The sequence below is a fragment of the Chrysemys picta genome, chromosome 3 (genome assembly GCF_011386835.1).
Source record: "Chrysemys picta bellii isolate R12L10 chromosome 3, ASM1138683v2, whole genome shotgun sequence".
NCBI lineage: Eukaryota > Metazoa > Chordata > Testudines > Emydidae > Chrysemys > Chrysemys picta.
The window spans coordinates 78,747,152-78,766,454 of record NC_088793.1 but is presented as its reverse complement, the minus strand read 5'-3'; the positions used below and the strand labels follow the sequence as shown (position 1 = coordinate 78,766,454).

The 19,303-nt window shown below is 38.3% G+C and overlaps 1 protein-coding gene across 12 annotated transcripts in view; it reads right to left on the bottom strand.

Moving 5' to 3' along the window:
* Window positions 1-19,303, bottom strand: part of GRIK2 (glutamate ionotropic receptor kainate type subunit 2) — a 584,958-nt gene that overhangs the window by 360,269 nt on the left and 205,386 nt on the right. For all 12 annotated transcript variants that reach the window (XR_010599561.1, XM_042857646.2, XM_042857649.2 and 9 more), the window contains 2 exons: window positions 6,818-6,999; window positions 1,435-1,488 (listed from right to left, as the gene is read on the bottom strand). Coding sequence is in view for 11 of the 12 variants with exons in the window: in XM_042857646.2 (XP_042713580.1) it covers window positions 1,435-1,488; window positions 6,818-6,999 (236 nt within the window). In the remaining variant the exon portion in view is untranslated. The remainder of the gene's footprint in view (window positions 1-1,434; window positions 1,489-6,817; window positions 7,000-19,303) is intronic.

The window sequence follows — 19,303 nt, the reverse complement described above, 5'->3', positions numbered from 1 at the left end:
CACTAATCTAAAGAAACTAGTGTTCCAAGAAGCAAATGGAAATATTTAATTTCAGCAAAATCCTGATTTTAAAATTTAGTAAAAAGTCCATTCTAAAATATAAAGCAAAGAACCAACTACAATGAGATAGAAAGCTCAAGTCACTCAAACCAGCAATTCTCACCAATGAAACAAATGAAAATACAATATACAAAATTAAAACTGAGAAATCTGGAATCATTTGGTCAGTCTGAGAGCTCTGACAAGGTGAATTATAAACTGTGTGCAATTCCAGCATCTCTGAGTTCCACAAAGGCCCTAAGCATTCTATCATTTACTTTTCCAAAGAAAAGTTATGGTTATGCAAGATCTTCTCTGCTTTTAGTAACCTAATGAGGTTCATCTTTAAGAATTATTTCATTAAAGGCCAGTACTCAGACTGTTCCAGTGCTGCTGTTTTCCATGTTTTGCAATCTCTATACTGTGATTCAGTGATGACTGTTCATTGAGTCCACATACAGGTCTCATTTCAGCAAGGTACTTGAGCACATGCCTCACTTTAAACACATTACGTAGACCCTTGCTGAACTGAGGACTAACTGTGCCCATTTGAGCCATAATAGGAGTAAAATAAAAGAATGTATATAATTTGAATTTTCCTAATGTTTTCTCATTTCTCAAGGTGGAATTTTAAAAACTTCTAAATTCTTCTCTGATAGCCTTCTCATATATAGCTCAGAAGTAATGCAAAAACACATTGCTTGAGAGTAGAGCAGAGTGAATTGTGAAAAAAATTGTCACATGGATATTTGTTTAAATTTGAAAGCATATTTAGATTCAGCTTTTCCAGTTCTTGAGTTTAGCACCAAATTTTCAGCATGAATGCTCCAATATTCATCAAAGTTGATTTTTGTGTTGCATATTTAATTCCAGAACTCTCCATTCCTGCCGAGTTAGCATTTACATAAAGGAAAAGAAACAATGCCACACAGGAAATTTTAAATTGTGGGTTGCAATTATTCACAATGAATTATTTAGGACTCATCTGTGGACCAAGAATTGTTTGCTGAAGGAATTAATAACTCACTTGGAATAATGAACATATTTGAGAATTTTACAACATGTTCATGGAAAAAACAGTAAGGAGAAAAAGGACAAGACTCATAGAATAATTATTAATTGTGGATTGATTATGCTCTCAGCTCTACACAAAAATTAACATCTCTAATGCTACAAAATAATTTTCTCAGGTCTATCAGTTATCAGTGTACAATGTTGAACATTAATTAATATATCCTCATGAGTTTTCATTGGACATAACAAAACTTGATCGAGAAAACATCCCATACTCATATACCATTCCTGAGAGACCTCTTTCACATTGTCAAGTAATGTAATTAAGATGGCTAAGGCCTTTGTTCGATGTCATTAGCATGTTTTTTATAAGCTACTTACCAATGTGGTAAAGATATAATGATAGTATTCTGTCATCATTCCCATAGCTAAAGCCTAAAAAAATAAACAAAAGATTAATATTTCCGAGGTCACATAACATTTTTAATTGCACCTTTACAACAAATTAAAAAGCAAAAGTGGAACACTATTGGGAACAGACTATAAGGTAGGAATTGTACTAAAATTAGGTCAAGCAAATCATTTCTTAATAGTTAGAACAGATTACAGACTATTAAAGGAATTTATGAACCAGATCTTCTGATAGAAAGATTATTACTATAATGTTTAGAGCTGTAATTGTGAAAGAGGCTTATAGTTCTACATATTAATGGGAGCATTAACTTGCCACACAAAATCTGAACTAAGAATATTTTACTTCATTGTATTTATAATGTCTCCACTAAATAATAACCTAATGAGAAACACAATTCTACTTTGATTAACAATATTACTCAATTAAAAACTAGAGTTAGCAAAATAAGTAGGATGTTGATTGATACACAGACAGATAGATCAACAGATCCAACTTTGGGCACTTTTACCATATTTCTTTAGCATTAATGGAGCACATCAAATATTGGTACCATTATTCAAAAAGTACAGAAAACTCACAAGTATGTCTTCCTGCCTTCCTAAAAGCGCAACACCGAATAATTTCAGCTCAGTTGTGTATTTTCAATTTCTTATATATTTTTGTTAGCAAAATAAGGGCAAGAATTCTTAAATACAGTTTTAAAGCAGTGGGTTGGGGCTCTCTCCTCATTCTAATTCATTATTCTTCTATCTTAAAGGGCAGTTCCAATCCGAAAAGCACTCTGCACAACAGCCTCCTTTGTATATTAAGATTTATAGCCAATCATTTTAGTAACTAAAACTTTTAGTTACTTTTTTAACACTAAAAAGATAACATAGCTATGGGAGAAGAATTTGGATTCTGTTTCTTTTTGTTCGAACCCACTGATGGCAAGAGGACTACACAGGAGTCACTGTGAACAGAATTTGGAAACAATTAAATTTGTAGATATATAAGTGAGATCCTAGTTTGTCCTCCAGAAGCTTTGCTGCTTGTGACGCTGCATGAGAAGGCAAGACACAACAAGACTGTAGTTATGGGGGTGGGAAAGGTAGGAGTCTACAAGTTTGAACGGGGATTCAGTATCCTGGGAAATTGTGACATATCAGATGTTATTTCCTGGATTTTAGAAGATTTTAGACAAGAAATGTAGGCCAAAAAATAAACTAAATACACAAAAGATTGTCTACCCACAATTTATTTAGAATTCAAGTATAATTCACCAGTGGCAAGTTATATTGTGTTAAAATACCAAAAGCCCTGGGCTCCAAAAATACGCATATCATTCCCATCAACAACACACTCACACAAACACTGAAACTAAAACAGTGTCAGCACTGATTTATATGTTTTGATAATGGTTCATTTTTTTAAACATAAAGCCAGGTTGCCTTCTTTCCTGTATGTAATATAAAGCCATTAGATGCCCTGCCCACAATCAGGTCTTGCAGTTTTCAAATTCCTCACAGAAAAGTGTCCTACACATCATGTTTTATATTTTTTGCCATGTTGTCTCTCTCTCACTCTTTTTTTTTTTTTTAATCTTCTTTCTTCACTTCACTATCTTCTGTCTCTGGCCCCCATGTCTTCCAGGTACGGAGGACATGGGGGAAGGGAGACACTAACTCTCTCCCTTCCCAGTTTTCTGTCTTCCTCACTTTTCCTCCTATGAGTGCACTTCTTTCTCCCCTCATCTTCCACAAGCCCTCGCTCAGAGTTTTCTTTCCTCACCGCCTCCATGCTACACTATTTCCGCTGGCTCTCTTGTTTATTCTCCTCCATTCTGTTCACTCCATCTCCACATTGTCTCCCTGCTCCTACTCCTTTCTCTGTATTCCAATTTCTTTCACAAAGTTTCCTTCACCTTTTTCATTCTTTTTCACCATGTTGGGGCTTCCATATGCCTCTTTGTATTTATTTCTCATTCTCTAGCCCCATGGTCCTTTCATTTATTTTCCTATCCATCCTCTTCCCCACCTCCACTCTCAATCCCTTCACTGTCCAAATCCGTCCACAGTTCTTTTCTTGGCCTTAGTATAAACTCCCTACCTCCCCAGACTTTTGAATCCATTATATAGCCCAAACAATTGACCTCCCTTTCAACCTCTCCTCCCAAGGGAAAAAATGAACCTATGTTCACAAAGTGCTAGAACTAGGAGTACAAGGGGTGCTGCAGCACCCCCTGTCTTGAAGTGGTTTCCATTATATACAGGGTGTACTGTTTGATCCAATGGCTCTCTGCACCCCCACTATACAAATTGTTCCAGCACCCCTGCCACATCCAGTTTATATGCAGGCTCTAATGTCTCTGCCCCACAAAGGCTTAAGCTTAGGACCAATCTCCTTCCTCCCCAATGCCAGGCAATGTGGTTGTGTGTTGGGAGGGAAGAAGGTGCTACCTGCCCAAGTGCAGGCAAAGTCAATAGAAATCCTATTTATTCCCTGTTGCAGGGTGCCTGTGGTGCTCATTTCCCAGCAGGGGAGCAGCCAGAACTACTCTCTCTTCTATCCCCCTGCATCAGCCAATGGGACCACTTCTGAGCAGCTGCTGAGAAGAACTTCCTGCTCACAGAAAGGATGTGGCTTCTGAGGGCTCTGAGAGCTACAGGGGAGACAATAAGAAGAAATGGTCTCCCCTACCACCTTCTTGCCTGCCACTGGCCTGAAAACCCACCTTGAATGTCACAGTGGAAAATGATATTGCTTGGCTGGCATTTAGCAAGAGCATCTTTTAAAAAACATGTATGTGTGTATGTGTGTTTACATGTAACCAGAACGCATTTGGCAAGGAGTCACCAAGAGACAGTAAACATGCAAACCCACAATGCCATTTTTACAGAGTCAATTTTCAGAGCAGAGCCTCACTCTTGGCAAAATACTAAGGTCAGCTGTTTAAAGGATCAGCAGTGCACGAAATTAATGGCTTTAGCTGCCTTTCTCCTTAATTGTCAAAAGTGAGGCGAATGAAAAACTCTAAAAAGTAGCAAACTTTTAAATGTAAAACCTGAATTCTTATAAAATAATTCCTACTGCATATTCTGAGCAGAGTCACACTCTCGGTAGCTTGCTTACACTGTTTAAATTTGGTTAAAATAGTTTGGAATGGGAATCTTATGTTTGATAAATCCTCTCCTCTAATAAGTTAGTGAGAAGACAGGGGATAGAATGAAGATACACCTCATAAAATGTACAGGCCAGATTTTTTTTTGTTTTCTTTTTTGTTTTGTTTCTTTTTTTTCCCTTATTCCCCTCTAGCACACATATATTTTTGCTGATGCAGGATACTGTGAAAAGTCCAGTTTGCTTTTCACGTAGGAACTATCAGGAGCATCATCAATAATGCAATTTGATGGATTTATTGTTAAAGTTATTGGCTTTCAACTAGCATTAATATATATTTTCCACTTAAATCTTTGTGGTCTGTGAATAATTAAACATGATTTTAGCTAGACCGCCAATATGAGAGTGGCTTGCACATAGAAGAAAATAAGGGCAAAAGTGTTTCTTTCAATAGTAGAACAAAGTGCCACATTACTGAGAATCATAAAAGGCATTTGAATGAAGTCAGAATAAAGAAAGATCTGTATGTGCATGGGTTTTTCTAGCATATAGTATCGATTCATTAACATGCTATACCACATTTCCGTAAAATATGAGATACGGTAGTTATAATTAGCTGATTACAAAAACCTACCCTTGATTAATTTTTATTTTCTTTCCAGACAAATGCATGTATTTTTATTAGAGGAGGGTGGGAAATAGTTTTTGTATCCCACAGGCATTTTCAAGGTTTCAATTTTTTTTCCATTCCCAAATTGTGACAAAAAGTCAAAAATTGAAAATTTTCATGAACCAATCATCCAAAAATAATTGTGGGTCAGGTTAACTGAAACCTTTCATATGGATAATTTCAAAATATTTCATTTCTATTCTGACATTTTATTTTATTTTTAGTGTATGTGTGTGTTAACTATAATTCTGAAAAGTCATTTTAAACCAAAACTCAAACCCCGTCATTTTAAAAGTGTCAAAATGGGACATTTCAACAAATTAAAAACTATTTTTCCAATATTTTTCAGATAAGAAGATACTTCTAAACTGACCCTTTACCCTTGTATGTCGAGTTTGACAAATTGGCATTTTTCGACACACAAATATTATGTAGGGAAATTCCTAACCAGTTCTACTTTTTATTAACGTAGATGAGGTAAAAATAAATGTGAATTAAAGTTGCTATTGAAAACTGTGAATTAATAGTGTAGGATTTTTCTTTTTGTTTCAGCTGTTTTTTTCCAATTCCAGTTTTTAACTTCAAGCTCATTAATATGATCAAATTATAAGCATTACCTCATTTTCTTGTTAAGTGGTGAAACCTCACCACTGGGTACAGCTAAGGAGTGCCTATGTGGATTGGGAATCCTCATTCACCAAAACTACAGAGCAGCAATGGAGCTACTCAGAGACCACTACTGCAACCTCAGTGCTGCATCACCTTAGATAGGGAAGGAGGATAACTAGTACCCATTTCCCTGGCCCTCTCCCTAAAGAAGTTGGAGGATCCCAGTGGAGTACAACTGTGTAGCATACAGCTGGTGCAGAAAGTTTGAGCAAGCTCTTGTGAATTCTGCCATATGCTCCTAGCCTTCCCACCTGCACACAATGGAAATGCAGCAGTTTGACTATGTTCAGAGTCCTCTGCACTCATGGCAGAAAGGCAGAGAGAATTTGGCCCCTAAGAAAATACCCAAGGGAACTGACAGTATGAGTAATTTTCTCAGCGGAACATATTAGTGTGCTCATCTGGTAAGGAAAAGAGAGATTTAATTTACAAACATACTCAAGTGGTTTGTCAAATCAATGCAAGGTTGAGTTTTCTATTATTGAAACACACTATTGGAATCCTATTCATTTGATTATGGAATATACTAAAATTAGAAGTCTAAATCAAAATTGTTCATTGTGCAGAATAACACTAAACAAACATTCTAAATTAGCTTTCTGTTCAGAGTGCCAGTCTATGAGTGTAGAACCAACAGGACATTCATCATTATAAGATAATATAAAAGATTTTTCCAGGTAACATTTGCCTCCAGAGACTTGTAAATAAAGCTCTTGCTCCATCCCAACCAAATAAAAGAAAAATGCCTATCATTATAATCTCAGATAACATTAGCTCAGGAGGACTTGGTTGATTTTCCAGTAGAAAGAGCTCAGTAAAATTGACACACAATTTTAAAATCAGTTGAGACTACGTGTTCCTGTGATTTATTAGGAAATATACTAGGCCATCTGAAGTGATGTAGTGATTACCTGTTTTAAAATGCCTGCTGCCATTTCATGACTGCAGTCAAAGATCACATGGAACTCCTTGCCTCTTTTCATCTCCTTTAGTAAAGGCTTGGCATCCTTTGTGTCAGCTGGTAACTGACGGATTTTTAGTCTCAAGTTGTACCGCGATGGAGCCTTAATGAGCTCTTGTAATCGAATGAGGCCTTAAAGAAAATATGAAAGAGACAGGAAAGGAAAATTATTGAAACTAAAATGAAATGAACCTGGCAAGAGAAAATAGCTTATTACAAAATATTTGCAATTTCCTGATTTTTTCCTCCTTCTTATGCGTACACTACAGTGTGTATAAATTTGTGCTTAAAGAAATGTCTGGGCTCCCATTGCTTTCCTGTCACAATTCTTTTTTCTTCATTAATATTAATAGACAGTAAGCAGCCTGAGTTAGGATTACCTTCAGGAATGAAGACAAATCTTCCTTTTGCATTTTCTTGAAACTATGATATTCCTCTCTAAAGAATATATATAATTATTCTAATTCAATTACAGCAATATCCCAGACTAATAGTTTGTAATCAGACTACTCATTCTCATGACTAATCTATCAGGTTTATATACACAGTTGTAGTTCATTACAGCACCATGGAACATTTTCACATAATCCACACCAGGCTACTAACAGATTTAATTTCTCTTTCTTAATTATACAATTAACAAGCAGCTTCAAAAGCACAGCAAAAAGGGGGTAGAATAAACAGTAGGCTCGTGCCACTTCATTCCTCTTTAACATACTACAAAACATTTTGAATTACTTATTCTCTTCCCCCCCCCCCCCCCGTGGAGTTACATACGTGGAAATTTCTCAAAAATATTTTAGTTGAAATCAATGTGACAGTGCAGAGTTGGTTTACAGATCATTGGTCTGTGACCAATACTAAACCTCATGTTGTTTAACTCTATTGAAAATGACAGCGTAAAAGCAGCTCTTCCCTAAAGTAACAGTTCATTTCAGTGTTAGCAAGAAAGATGTATTCTTATGGGTAAACTTTCTCCTTGGCATGTGGAGAATTGGGTGTGCATAACTCACTGGCAGTAATGGCTGTTATATGCCATCAGTACTTCATATGTGATGCTTGGGACCAATTTTCCACCTACGGAAGTCAATGAAAGTTCTGTCTTTGACTTCAGCTGGAGCAGGATCAGGCCCTAAAAGATACCTCCAATACCTACAAAAACAACAAGGAGTCTGGTGGCACCTTAAAGACTAACAGATTTATTTGGGCATAAGCTTTCGTGAGTAAAAACCTCACTTCTTCGGATGCATAGCTATGCATAGCTTAAATAAAAAAAGACTAAATCTGTTAGTCTTTAAGGTGCCACCAGACTCCTTGTTGTTTTTGTAGATACAGACTAACACGGCTACCCCCTGATACTTGACTCCAATACCTGAAATTACCTACTTCCTTTCAAGATAGATCTATTAATGAGGAAGATTTATTATTATTCATGAAATGATGTTAGCGGTCATGCATTATGATCATGTGTAGCTTAACACAGAACAAAAATATGAAAATTCACCTTAAAATTCTATGTAGATATTATGCAATAGCAGAAGCTATTTTTACATTCATTTGACCTATGGAAAACTTTACAAAATGTTGTCCCTTGCCTATAGTTAGTGTGTTTTGATTGAATACTTCATGCAGCTAAGTGTTAAGGAACAGTGTCAGAGGCAAAATACCATGTACTTTATTCCTCTTAATTTCTAAAACACAATTATTTTATCTGAAAAACAATTTAACTTAGCATGAAACTGTATTATATTCTGAGTAAACCACTGGACAAAATTAAAGCTTTAACACGGGCTTAAAACATACCTCTTTACATCATACTTAATTCTTTATTGCACTTTTTAATAAATATATAAATAATACCCAGACCTCTGGTTCTTTGATCTTCATCCAAATAAATAACTGTCCTTCCAGAGAGACCCATGCATGTCTGCATGTAAATATCACCTTCTCCGTGCAGGAGATAGAATCAGTCACCTCTGTGGCACCATTTTCTCTTTTTCGGACACTGTAGAGAAATCTACATGGGGGCAGAACCACACTGGGGATGTTGCAGGCCATGGCCCAGGAGTAAGGCCACATCATTCTCCTGACACCACTGCACAGATTACATGGAATAGGAAATACTGCCTAGTACTGCTGCTACCTTCTCCATTAATCCTTTCTGTGTTGGGACAACCCTTACAAGGAGTTCAGAAGGACAACTGCTGCAGGTGCAGAGGCCTTGGAAGCATGGCTCCACTGATGCCATGATGCCAGGCTGCAGGCTAGGATAAGCTCCCAAGACCCCAAACCCAATACAGGGCCACAAGGACTCTACAAAACTGTCCGTTTAACAACATATCCTTAGTAAGCAACTTAAAAAAAAAAAACAATTAGAAACCTTTTCCCTGCTAACATAACTCTAAATCATCTCTGATTTTAAAAATTCACCTTGCCAAGTCCAAAATATGGTTTAAATGGTTGTCCTACTTTGAAAAGGAAAGTAAACAAACTAAAATATTAAACATTGAAAGTGTTATTTTTCTGGGCTCAGTAATGACTTCTCTTAATTTTTTTTTTTTTTTTTTTTTTTTTTACAAACTATCGCATTCCACATCCTTGGATACATATTTACACACTCAAATCAGCATTGCTGTATAAATTACATTGCATTGGTTTAGAAAATAGCCTGAGGCATGCTGGATGGCTCAGGAAACGTCATGAGACATAGAACCTTTTACATTTAGGTTTCTGGCTTGAATATGATCCAAAACAGTAGTTATGTGAATGCCTTAATATATGACCACTGATTAGTTGCCTCTGTGCAATGTATTTGTGATCACAGTCAACTTCCGAGTGGACAGACTTCCAGCTCACAGAAACGCCATTACATGCATTAGCACTCTTTCTGCAGAGATGCCATGTGCTGAATAGACAGGGAGACTGAACCACTACTCATAGTCCCTGCAGGTTAAGACACAGGGTAAGGATAGATGTGCTATACCTGATTTGGAGGTAAATAGCAGGTGTCAGGCCACAGGGTTGTAAAACCAGCACTTTTTACAATTAAAATTTAAGAAACAACTTGGCTAAATACTTATTTACCTGACACGCTGTAATGACACCTAGAGCAAATGAATTACATTATTTCTTTGTTGCATAAGTGGGTGTAACACAGCCACTTACTTAATGGCCTTGAATAAGGGAATAAGTTAGTTTAAAAACATATTTATTTTTTATTTAAATTTATAAATATCTCCTATGCAGTAAGACTTAGACTAGACTTAGACTTTAAGGTCAGAAGGGACCTTAGTTTATAGTAGAGCTGTCAAAGAAAGCAAAAAAAGTAACCCAGTACTCCTAATGTTTAGGCATAAGCTAAGGATCCCAGCAAACATTGTGTATAGTGTTCCTGAAGAGGAACAAAGATTTGAGTCATTTGGACTATGCAGAAACCATCTAATCCAAAACTGAAAAAAGCGCATACCTTCCCTAGAGAAAATCTGAGGATAGTCTCTGGCAAAATGAAGCATCTATGACGTAGGTCATACGGGGAAACTTTTAAAAGAGGGGAGCTGGTCTGCTTCCACAATACTAGGAGAAAGAAGAGTAGAGAAGCTAGATAAAATCTAGGGAAGGACACTATACGGTACCAACCCAATTAGATGTACTGGATATAGTTGGGAGTTATCCATCTGCAGAGATATCCGGGGACAGGATTTTAGCATAGTTGCCCAATAACTGATAATATAGCTTTGGCAACTGAGGCTGGAATGGTTCTGACAGAGATGAGTTCTCCATTAGAACAAAAGCCAGCCAGTTTCACTAAAACAATAGACATTCCTTGGGATCCTGAAATTCCAGATGATTGATAGGAAGTCAGGCAGAGAGAGAGAACAAGTCCAAACAGGTTTTGATGGAAGTGAAATTAAGTTATGTTAGTGGTGTGAAACTGAAAAACACCATGTAACTAGTTACGCTTATGTCGCTTGTCATTTAAAAATCATTTATTTTCTTTCAGTTTTGGATTGATCATACAGGAACTCACCATTTTAGACTCCATTGAGATGATGGGCAGTGTGGATATGCTGGGGCTGGGTGAAAGCTTGTTGATACTGGTGGCTGTGACAGCCACCCTTCATTCAGGACAAATGTAAAAATGCATGTAAGCTTCCTCTATCAAATCGATAGCTCAAACCATAGGAGCCACCACCCAAAACAGAGGTGACAAGCAAGGTGAAATAGGAGTTGGGCTATTTGGTGTAAAGGAGTTTCCCTAGCGACTCAATGCAAATTCAGGTGGATGAATATTTGATGGAGCTGCGTGGAGTGAGTGAGAGAAGGAGCAGAAATACCACAGAAGCACACAACTAAGGCAACAAGGAAGCTCCAGAGACTGCTAGAGATGTACTTGTAGCATGACCCTGAGAAAAAGCTAAGAGAGGGAACTTTTTGGTAGAGAGCTAGTTGAAAGACATTTGGATCTGTAAGCAAATATGTTGTCTCCTGCTGTTTGATCTATACTGTGTTCAGGGAAACAGGACTTTATGTATTTTATTTACTGTCTTGAGTAGCGGATACAAAACTACTCAAGATAGGTAAGTCCCAAGCAGACTGCAAAGAGCTACAAAAGGATCTCACAAAACTGGGTGACTGGACAACAAAAAGGCAAATGAAATTCAATGTTGATAAATGCCAAGTAATGCACATTGGAAAACATAATCCAAACAATACATAAAATGATGGGATTTAAATTAGCTGTTACCATGGCTTAAAGACTTCAAGTTGCAGAGAATCCTCCAGCAAGTGACCTGTGCCCCACACTTCAGATGATGGCGAAAACCCCCCAGGGCCTCTGCCAATCTGCTCTGGAGAAAAATTCTTTCCCAACCCCAAATATCAGTTATACCCTGAGCCTGCAGGCAAGACTTACCAGCCAGACACCCAGGAAAGAATTCTCTGTAGTAACTCAGATCCCACCCCATCTCACATCCCATCACAGGCCATTGAGCATATTTACCGCTAATAGTCAAAGATCAACTAATTACCAAAATTAGGCTATCCCATCATACCATCTCCTCCATAAACTTATCAACTCAAGAAAGAGATCTTGGAGTCATTGTGGATAGTTCTCTGAAAACATCCACTCAATGAGCAGCAGCAGTCAAAAAAGCAAGCAGAATGTTGGGACTCATTAAGAAAGGGATAGATGATAAGACAGAAAATATCATGTTGCCTCTATATAAATCCATGGTACGCCCACATCTTGAATACTCCGTGCAGATGTGGTTGCCCCATCTCAAAAAAGATATACTGGAACTGGAAAAGGTTCAGAAAAGGGCAACAAAAATTATTACAGGTATGGAACAGTTTCCATATGAGGAGAGATTAATTAGATGGGGACTTTTCAACTTGGAAAAGAGACGACTAAGGCGGAATATGATAGAGGTCTATAAAATCATGACTCGTGTGGAGAAAGTAAATAAGGAAGTATTATTTACTCCTTCTCAAAACAAGAACTAGGGGTCACCATTTGAAATTAATAGGCAGGAGGTTTAAAACAAACAAAAGGAAGTATTTTTTCACACAATGCACAGTCAACCTGTGGAACTCCTTGCCAAAGGATGTTGTGAAGAACAAGGCTATAACAGGGTTCAAAAAAAAGAACTAGATAAATTCATGGAGGATAGTTCCATCAATGGCCATTAGCCAGGATGGGCAGGGATTGCATCCCTAGCGTCTGTTTGCCAAAAGCTGGGAATGGGCGACAGGGGATATCCATGATGATTCCCCTGTTCTGTTCATTCCCTCTGTGGCACCTGGCATTGGCCACTGATGGAAGGCAGGATACTGGGCTAGATGGGCCTTTGGTCTGACCCAGTATGGCCATTCTTATGTTCTTGTTTTCCTTGTAAAGAACCAGGATTGCATCAAAGAAATATCTGACTCCATCAACAATTTGTCTCCCTAACAGAAACCCACAAGATCCCAAATATTGGCTAACCACTCGGTTCAAAAGGGGCAACAATACAAAAGAGTTAACACTGAATTACCCTGAACTACCCTCTCCTGATTGGTTGTGATCCCTCAAGATAGGAAATGAATCAGTTGGTGGAGCAGTATGAGGAAAGTATAGCATAAGAATTGGTAATGCATATATATGCTATGGATAAATATATGACTTGTGGTTTCACAGCTGTCAGGACAGCATCTTTAATAAATACTAACCCCACCTTAACCATTTTTAATGAAAAATTAAGGCTATGACACAAACCAACAAATTACAGATATTTTAGAGTTGAGGCTCTTTGTTTTTTCTCAGTGGTGCAAGTTAAGAATGGAAACCCAGCTTCGCATTTTCATTTGATAGTTTCTGATAGTTTATTTCAGTCATAAATTCCAAAGGCTGATCATCTACTCTGACCTCCTGTATTACACAGGCCATATAACTTTCCCAGAATATTCTCCTTCACTTCCTGTCCTAAATTGCCATATGACATTTCTCCAGTGTGTGCTATTAAGCAGCTGTCGAGATTGCAGTTCAGTGGTTCAGGAAAAGATTCCCATAAATAGATAAAGGTAAAGTATTCATAGATTCTTTTGGAAAAAAGCTGCCTTATAAATGTAAAATATTATATTAGAAGATGTTCAAGGGAAAAATTACAACTACCCCACTCAGAAATAGTAAAACATTAACAGCTACTTCCTTTCAAAGGAATTCAGAAGGAAATTTTTCATTGTCTCCTGAATAAGCACCATCAGTTGTGTTTATAAAACTCAACTGAATTATGTAGGCCACAAAACATGTTCCAGTGTACTAAACGGTTCACTTTGGTAGTCCACTGGGCCATAAGCTACAATAAATATTTGTTCATCCCTGTTCAGACTTATAAAATAAATCCATGCTGGCACTAATTCAACAGTTTTCAGCTTGTAAGGCTCCCTGGGGAATGACTTTGAAGAGCAAAAATCTTTCACTAGCAGGAGCTGCTATCTCTTGCTTAGGATTTCAAGGATTCATCACTTTGTGAAAAATGAACAGCACAGAGAATTGAAGCTAAATCTGAATGAGTAGCTCTCACTACAGTTACCCTACAGCTCCCACTACAAAGAAATGCTTCATAAAAGAATGATAATACAGTACTTGGTATCCATTTACTCATTGTTTATATTTGTACATAACAGCCCAGATTTGCAAGCTGCTGAGCAACATCAGCTCTCACTAAGATTTTAATGACAGGTTTCAGAGTAGCAGCCGTGTTAGTCTGTATCCGCAAAAAGAACAGGAGTACTTGTGGCACCTTAAGTACTCCTGTTCTTTTTAAGATTTTAATGAGAATTCAGGTTGTTCAATGTTTCTCAGGTTTGGGTCAAACTTAGAAAGAAAACATGCTTGTGCTCATACAAAGTGAAGGCTGAAACTCATTCCTGACACATTGTGTCTAGGGATTTCATTGGTATGATTATACAGGCTGCAGTAGAGCCTTTTTAATGTAACCTTTTTTGGATCCCAACTATTAGGCTACAACAAGGCTCTAATATTTAGGTACTGCAACATTTAGATTAATCAGAGCAGAGGATGGAGGGATGCTTATTGAGCTGTCAGGAAAAGCTTGCACATGGATATTTTTCCAGGTAGCATAATTTTCATTTTCCTAAGGGATACAGTTCATGAAAGGAATCCTCAGAACAAAGTATATCATTTATCTGGTGCAAAAGACCATGCATTTTTTGTAACTTCCACCCCATCCTGCACCCCAGTGATAATCTGTATGCAGCTTGGCTGATGGCTAAGGGGATGGATTGTTTTGGAGAATATTGTCTTCTGATCATTTCAGTTTTCTTATGTTTTTTGTTTTCTTTTCTGGTTAAACACTTGTGTTGTGGCCCATGATTTGGGTACCAACCTCTGATTAACTTTAAAGTCCTGCAAAAACTCATATAGAAATGACCTCTCCTTATGTTCTTTTACAAATGGTCTGGTTTGCTGTGCCTTCTGCTGTGCTATCAATGCTTGGAGTCTGGTTTTCCAGGACCAGTGATAGCACATGCTGCCTTTAAGGCTTTCATCTTTATAATTCCCTCCCTGTATCTCAGGTCCAACAGAGACCTAGTTTAGAGAATTTAAGAGCACATTTTTTTGTATAGGCAAGCTTCTGAGTGTACATCCCTCTGGAATTCCAAGGCATGCATGAGGAACGTGCCTCTGGTTTACCACCCATTAGGATGATGCAGCATTTACTATTGTTTGCTACAATCCACTTCTTCCTTATCCTCACTCTCCTCCTTTGGGCTGACTTATGCCTGCAGGAAAGGGACAGTTCCTGCAATTGCATCCAGCTGCTATACTTAGGGATGACTCCTCTCCACCCTTCCTTTCCATCCCCCACCTCATGCACATGTACAAGGCCTAAACAGGCCTTAAGTAAAAAAAATAAAATATAGGCATTCAAGACTAGGAAGAAAGTTATTTTTGTAAAGTTGCACTAGCTCAGAAGATCCCCAACTCAACACATTTCAGTTTATTCATAGTCTTTATTATAGTATCTCGTACAAATAAATGAAATGGGCAGGCAGGTGGTGCAGTGACACACCTTTGCCTTTGAAGTCAGCAGTGGAAAGGGGAGGGAACACTATAAAACTGAGAATGTTGTCCCATCTGAAGCATTTTCAGGAATGAGTGCCCTATGTTTCAAAGCAAGTTGCATGCAGCCATTTTCAGCAAATGAATTTCCCAGTGTGGGGCCTTCAATTAGGGGAGGAATAAAAGGAGGAAATTGGAGGAGAGCAACAAAACAATTGATTATTTTATCATTTTGAATTATATCTTTGTGCTGACTAATTCCAAATTTCAGCCTTGAGCATTTCAATAGAACTGACTTACAATATAACCACATAGAATACAGCCCTGCAGATGAAATTCTGACTACTTATTTTATTGGTACTACAGGACCCCACTATGATGAAAGGAAAATTATTTGGGTAGACAAGCTATTGAAATAGCTTTACAGCAGCATGGAAGTGAAATAATTGTTGTATTGGGGGGGGGTGTATTTCCTAAAGTGACTTGTCTCATGAACACCTTTTCTGCCCCATTGAACTCTGGATTTTTTTTATTTTATTTTTTTGGCAGCGACTGTCATGAGCCTTAAGTCTGAATGACTGAGAATATAGGCATAAGTCTCCTTTTTCAGAAGCTATAATTCTGCTTTATGGGGAATCCCAAAGGTGCAGTTTTTGAGCATTTTAGCTAGCATCCTCCTCCAAAGAGATCAATCCCAACACCTCCTCAGCATGCTCAACTTCAACCAGCCCAAATAAGCAAGAGTCTCAAGTTTGTTCCAAAAGCCGAGCTCAGCTTTACAAAGCCAAGCTATTTAAAATTTCCATTAATGCTGTCTTTGTGGTGTACAAGAAGATATCAAATCAATGTATTTTGCAATAGTCTGTACACGTGAACACTTTTCTTGTATAATAGAAAGTTACACACACTTTATTCAGATGAAAGCCAATCTTGACCTGTTCTGAGCAGCAGGACACTCACAACAGGTTAAATATAAATATGTTATCTTATTTTGCTGTTTGAGAAATTCCTTTATTTTCAATTTTTTGCTGTGTTTTCTGTTCATGGATTAAAACCCTGGTATATTAGGCTTTGGAGGGGGGACAAAATGGCTATCCCCAGCATGCATTAATTGGATATTATATCTGTGTTACATATCAACCATGACAACAGATCATTTATAGCCCATTATTAGAAGATGATTCATAAAGTGTCCTTCTATGGCTATTAGCCAGGATGAGAAGGGATGGAGTCCCTAGCCTCTGTTTGCCAGAAGCTGGGAAATGGGCGACAGGGGGTGGATCAATTGATGATTACCTGTTCTGTTCATTTCCTCTTGGGCATTGGCCACTGTTGGAAAATAGGATACTGGGATAGATGGACCTGTGGTCTCACCCAGTATGGCCTCTCTTATATTTTTATGTTCACTAATCTTGACTATTGGAACAGATTATCTATGGGCTCTCAGAGTTAGCTCTATTTTCCCCACATCCTCTATTTACAAAAGACCTGTCTTTAATAAAATAATAATCATCAATCTTTTGACAATCTGCACCTGCCAGTAGTATTGCACAAAAAGCTAGGCAACCTCAGTGCCATTCAGAGCCGTCTGGAAATAAAGTAAAAGTAATTGATATTTAAACCCACTTTAATACCCCTCTGTACTGCTTAAGTGGGGTCAAGTGGCTTTAGTGTAAATAAACATCTGGTCCCTGGGATTTTTTTTTTTTAAAGACAGACACCTTGAGGTTAAAGGAACATGATCTACCAGTGCAACGCTGAGGCCAAAAGGAGTAACACAGTCCTTGGATGCACAAACAGAGGAATCTTGGGTAAGACTACTGAGGTTATTTTTCCTCTTATTTGGCACTGGTGGAACCAGTGCTGGAATACTGTGTCCACAATTCAAGAAGGATGTTGATAAATTGGAGGGGGTTCAGAGAAGAATCATGAGAATGATTAAGGATTAGAAAATATGTGTTTGTAGTAAACTGAAAGAGATCAAGCATTGCGCTTAACAAAGATAATATTAATTGTGACTTGATTACAGCCTATATGTAACTACCTGGGAACAAATATTTAATAACGGGCTCTTCCATTTAGCAGAGAAAGGTATAACATGACCAATGGTTGGAAGCTGAAGCTATGCAAATTAAATCTGGAAATAAGGCATACATGTTACCAGTTAGAGCAGGGATTGACAACCTTTGGCATGTAACCCATCAGGAAAATCTGCTGGAGGGCTGGGACAGTTTGCTTACCTGCAGCGTCTGCAGGTTCGGCCGATTACAACTCCCACAGGCCGCGGTTAGCCATTCCAGGCCAATGGGGGCTGTGGAAAGAAGCGTGGGCCGAGGGATATGCTGGTCGCTGCTTCCTGCAGCCCCCATTGCCCTGGAACGGTGAACCATGGCCAGTGGGAGCTGCGATCGACCGAACCTGCAAACGCTGCAGGTAAGCAAACTGTCCCGGCCCACCAGCAGATTTCCTTGATGGGCCGCGTGCCAAAGGTTGCCGATCCCCGAGTTAGAGTAATTAACCATTGGAACAATTTACCAAGGGTCATGGTGAATTTTCCATCACTGACATTTTTTAAATCAATATGGGATGTTTTTCTAAAAGAGTTGCACTAGAAAATATTTGGGGGAAGTTCAATGGCCTGTGTAATACAGGAAGTCAGACTAGATGATCACAATGGTCCCTTCTGGTCTTGGGATCTATTAATTTCTTTCTGAAAAAATGGCAATGGCTGTAGTTAAATTGTTTAAGCTAAATCATGCTTTGGCATAAAAACCCAGTTAGAGTTCCCCTCGTGGAATTTCTTCTAACTTAAACCAATCAGGAGGAAGGTTCTGACCTCTTGAGTTAGAAGAGTGGGGTCACAGCTTCAACCCTGAGAATCTGGAGATTCCTGGAGATTCACTAAGATGTTGGGGGGAGTTAATGGAGGCCAGAGTCATCTGTGTGATGGTCCTGTGCCTCCAGGCTATCTACAACTGTTCCCTTGGCTTCCTATCTGCTCTGCAACCCACTGCCCCTTGGACTTCCCTCAGAAGGGAGTTTCGCATCATGGAGTGACTTCTATTCTGGAGTTAATACACCTTTAGAGGATGTTAACTCACGAGTGAATACCCTGCATGACTATGCATGCATCCTCCAGCTCCCCCAACCCCGGACCTCCCCATTTGTAGATCCATACACTGATATTGCAGCAATGAGTACAATGCTTCAGAGACAGCCAATTCTAATGTTCCCTAGGAGAAGAGAGATATGCCAAACAGAATCCTTCTGCACAAGGCATGATCTGCCCCTTTAATTTTTTTAACAATATATTCTTCCCAAGTATCCTACTAATAAATGTTTCTGTCTCACTACTTTTTTTTCTAACAGCAATGCCAAGCCACCATGTTTTAGAGTGCAAACAAAAGCCTTGTTACCTTCAACCATTTTTCAAGTACTTCTCTCTGTTGGATACAAGCCATGCCAGTATCAGTGAGCACTTTTTAGGTTTTTGCTAGTCTCTTAAAACACACTTTCTCTTTTTGGCATTTCTTTTGCCAAATGAACACCTTCTAGTAACACATATTATCTATAGTCAGCTGAGACTAAATGTTTTCCTCCAGGTGTAAGATTTTTCCATAGCAAACTGTAGTCCTGGGCCAAGAACCTGTTTGCTATGACTGATAGCTATGATAAGAAGATTTAGAAGACTGAGAAATACTTGTCTCTCTCCTCTCTCCATGACTGTGATTCTGATACATTCGCTTAACATTCATTCACCAGCACTGACATATTTACTTGTGTTATTCTATTTCCATGCTCAACTTCCACCCAGTTGGACATTCATGAAGATAAGAACATAAGAACAGCCATACTAGGTCAGACCAAAGGTCC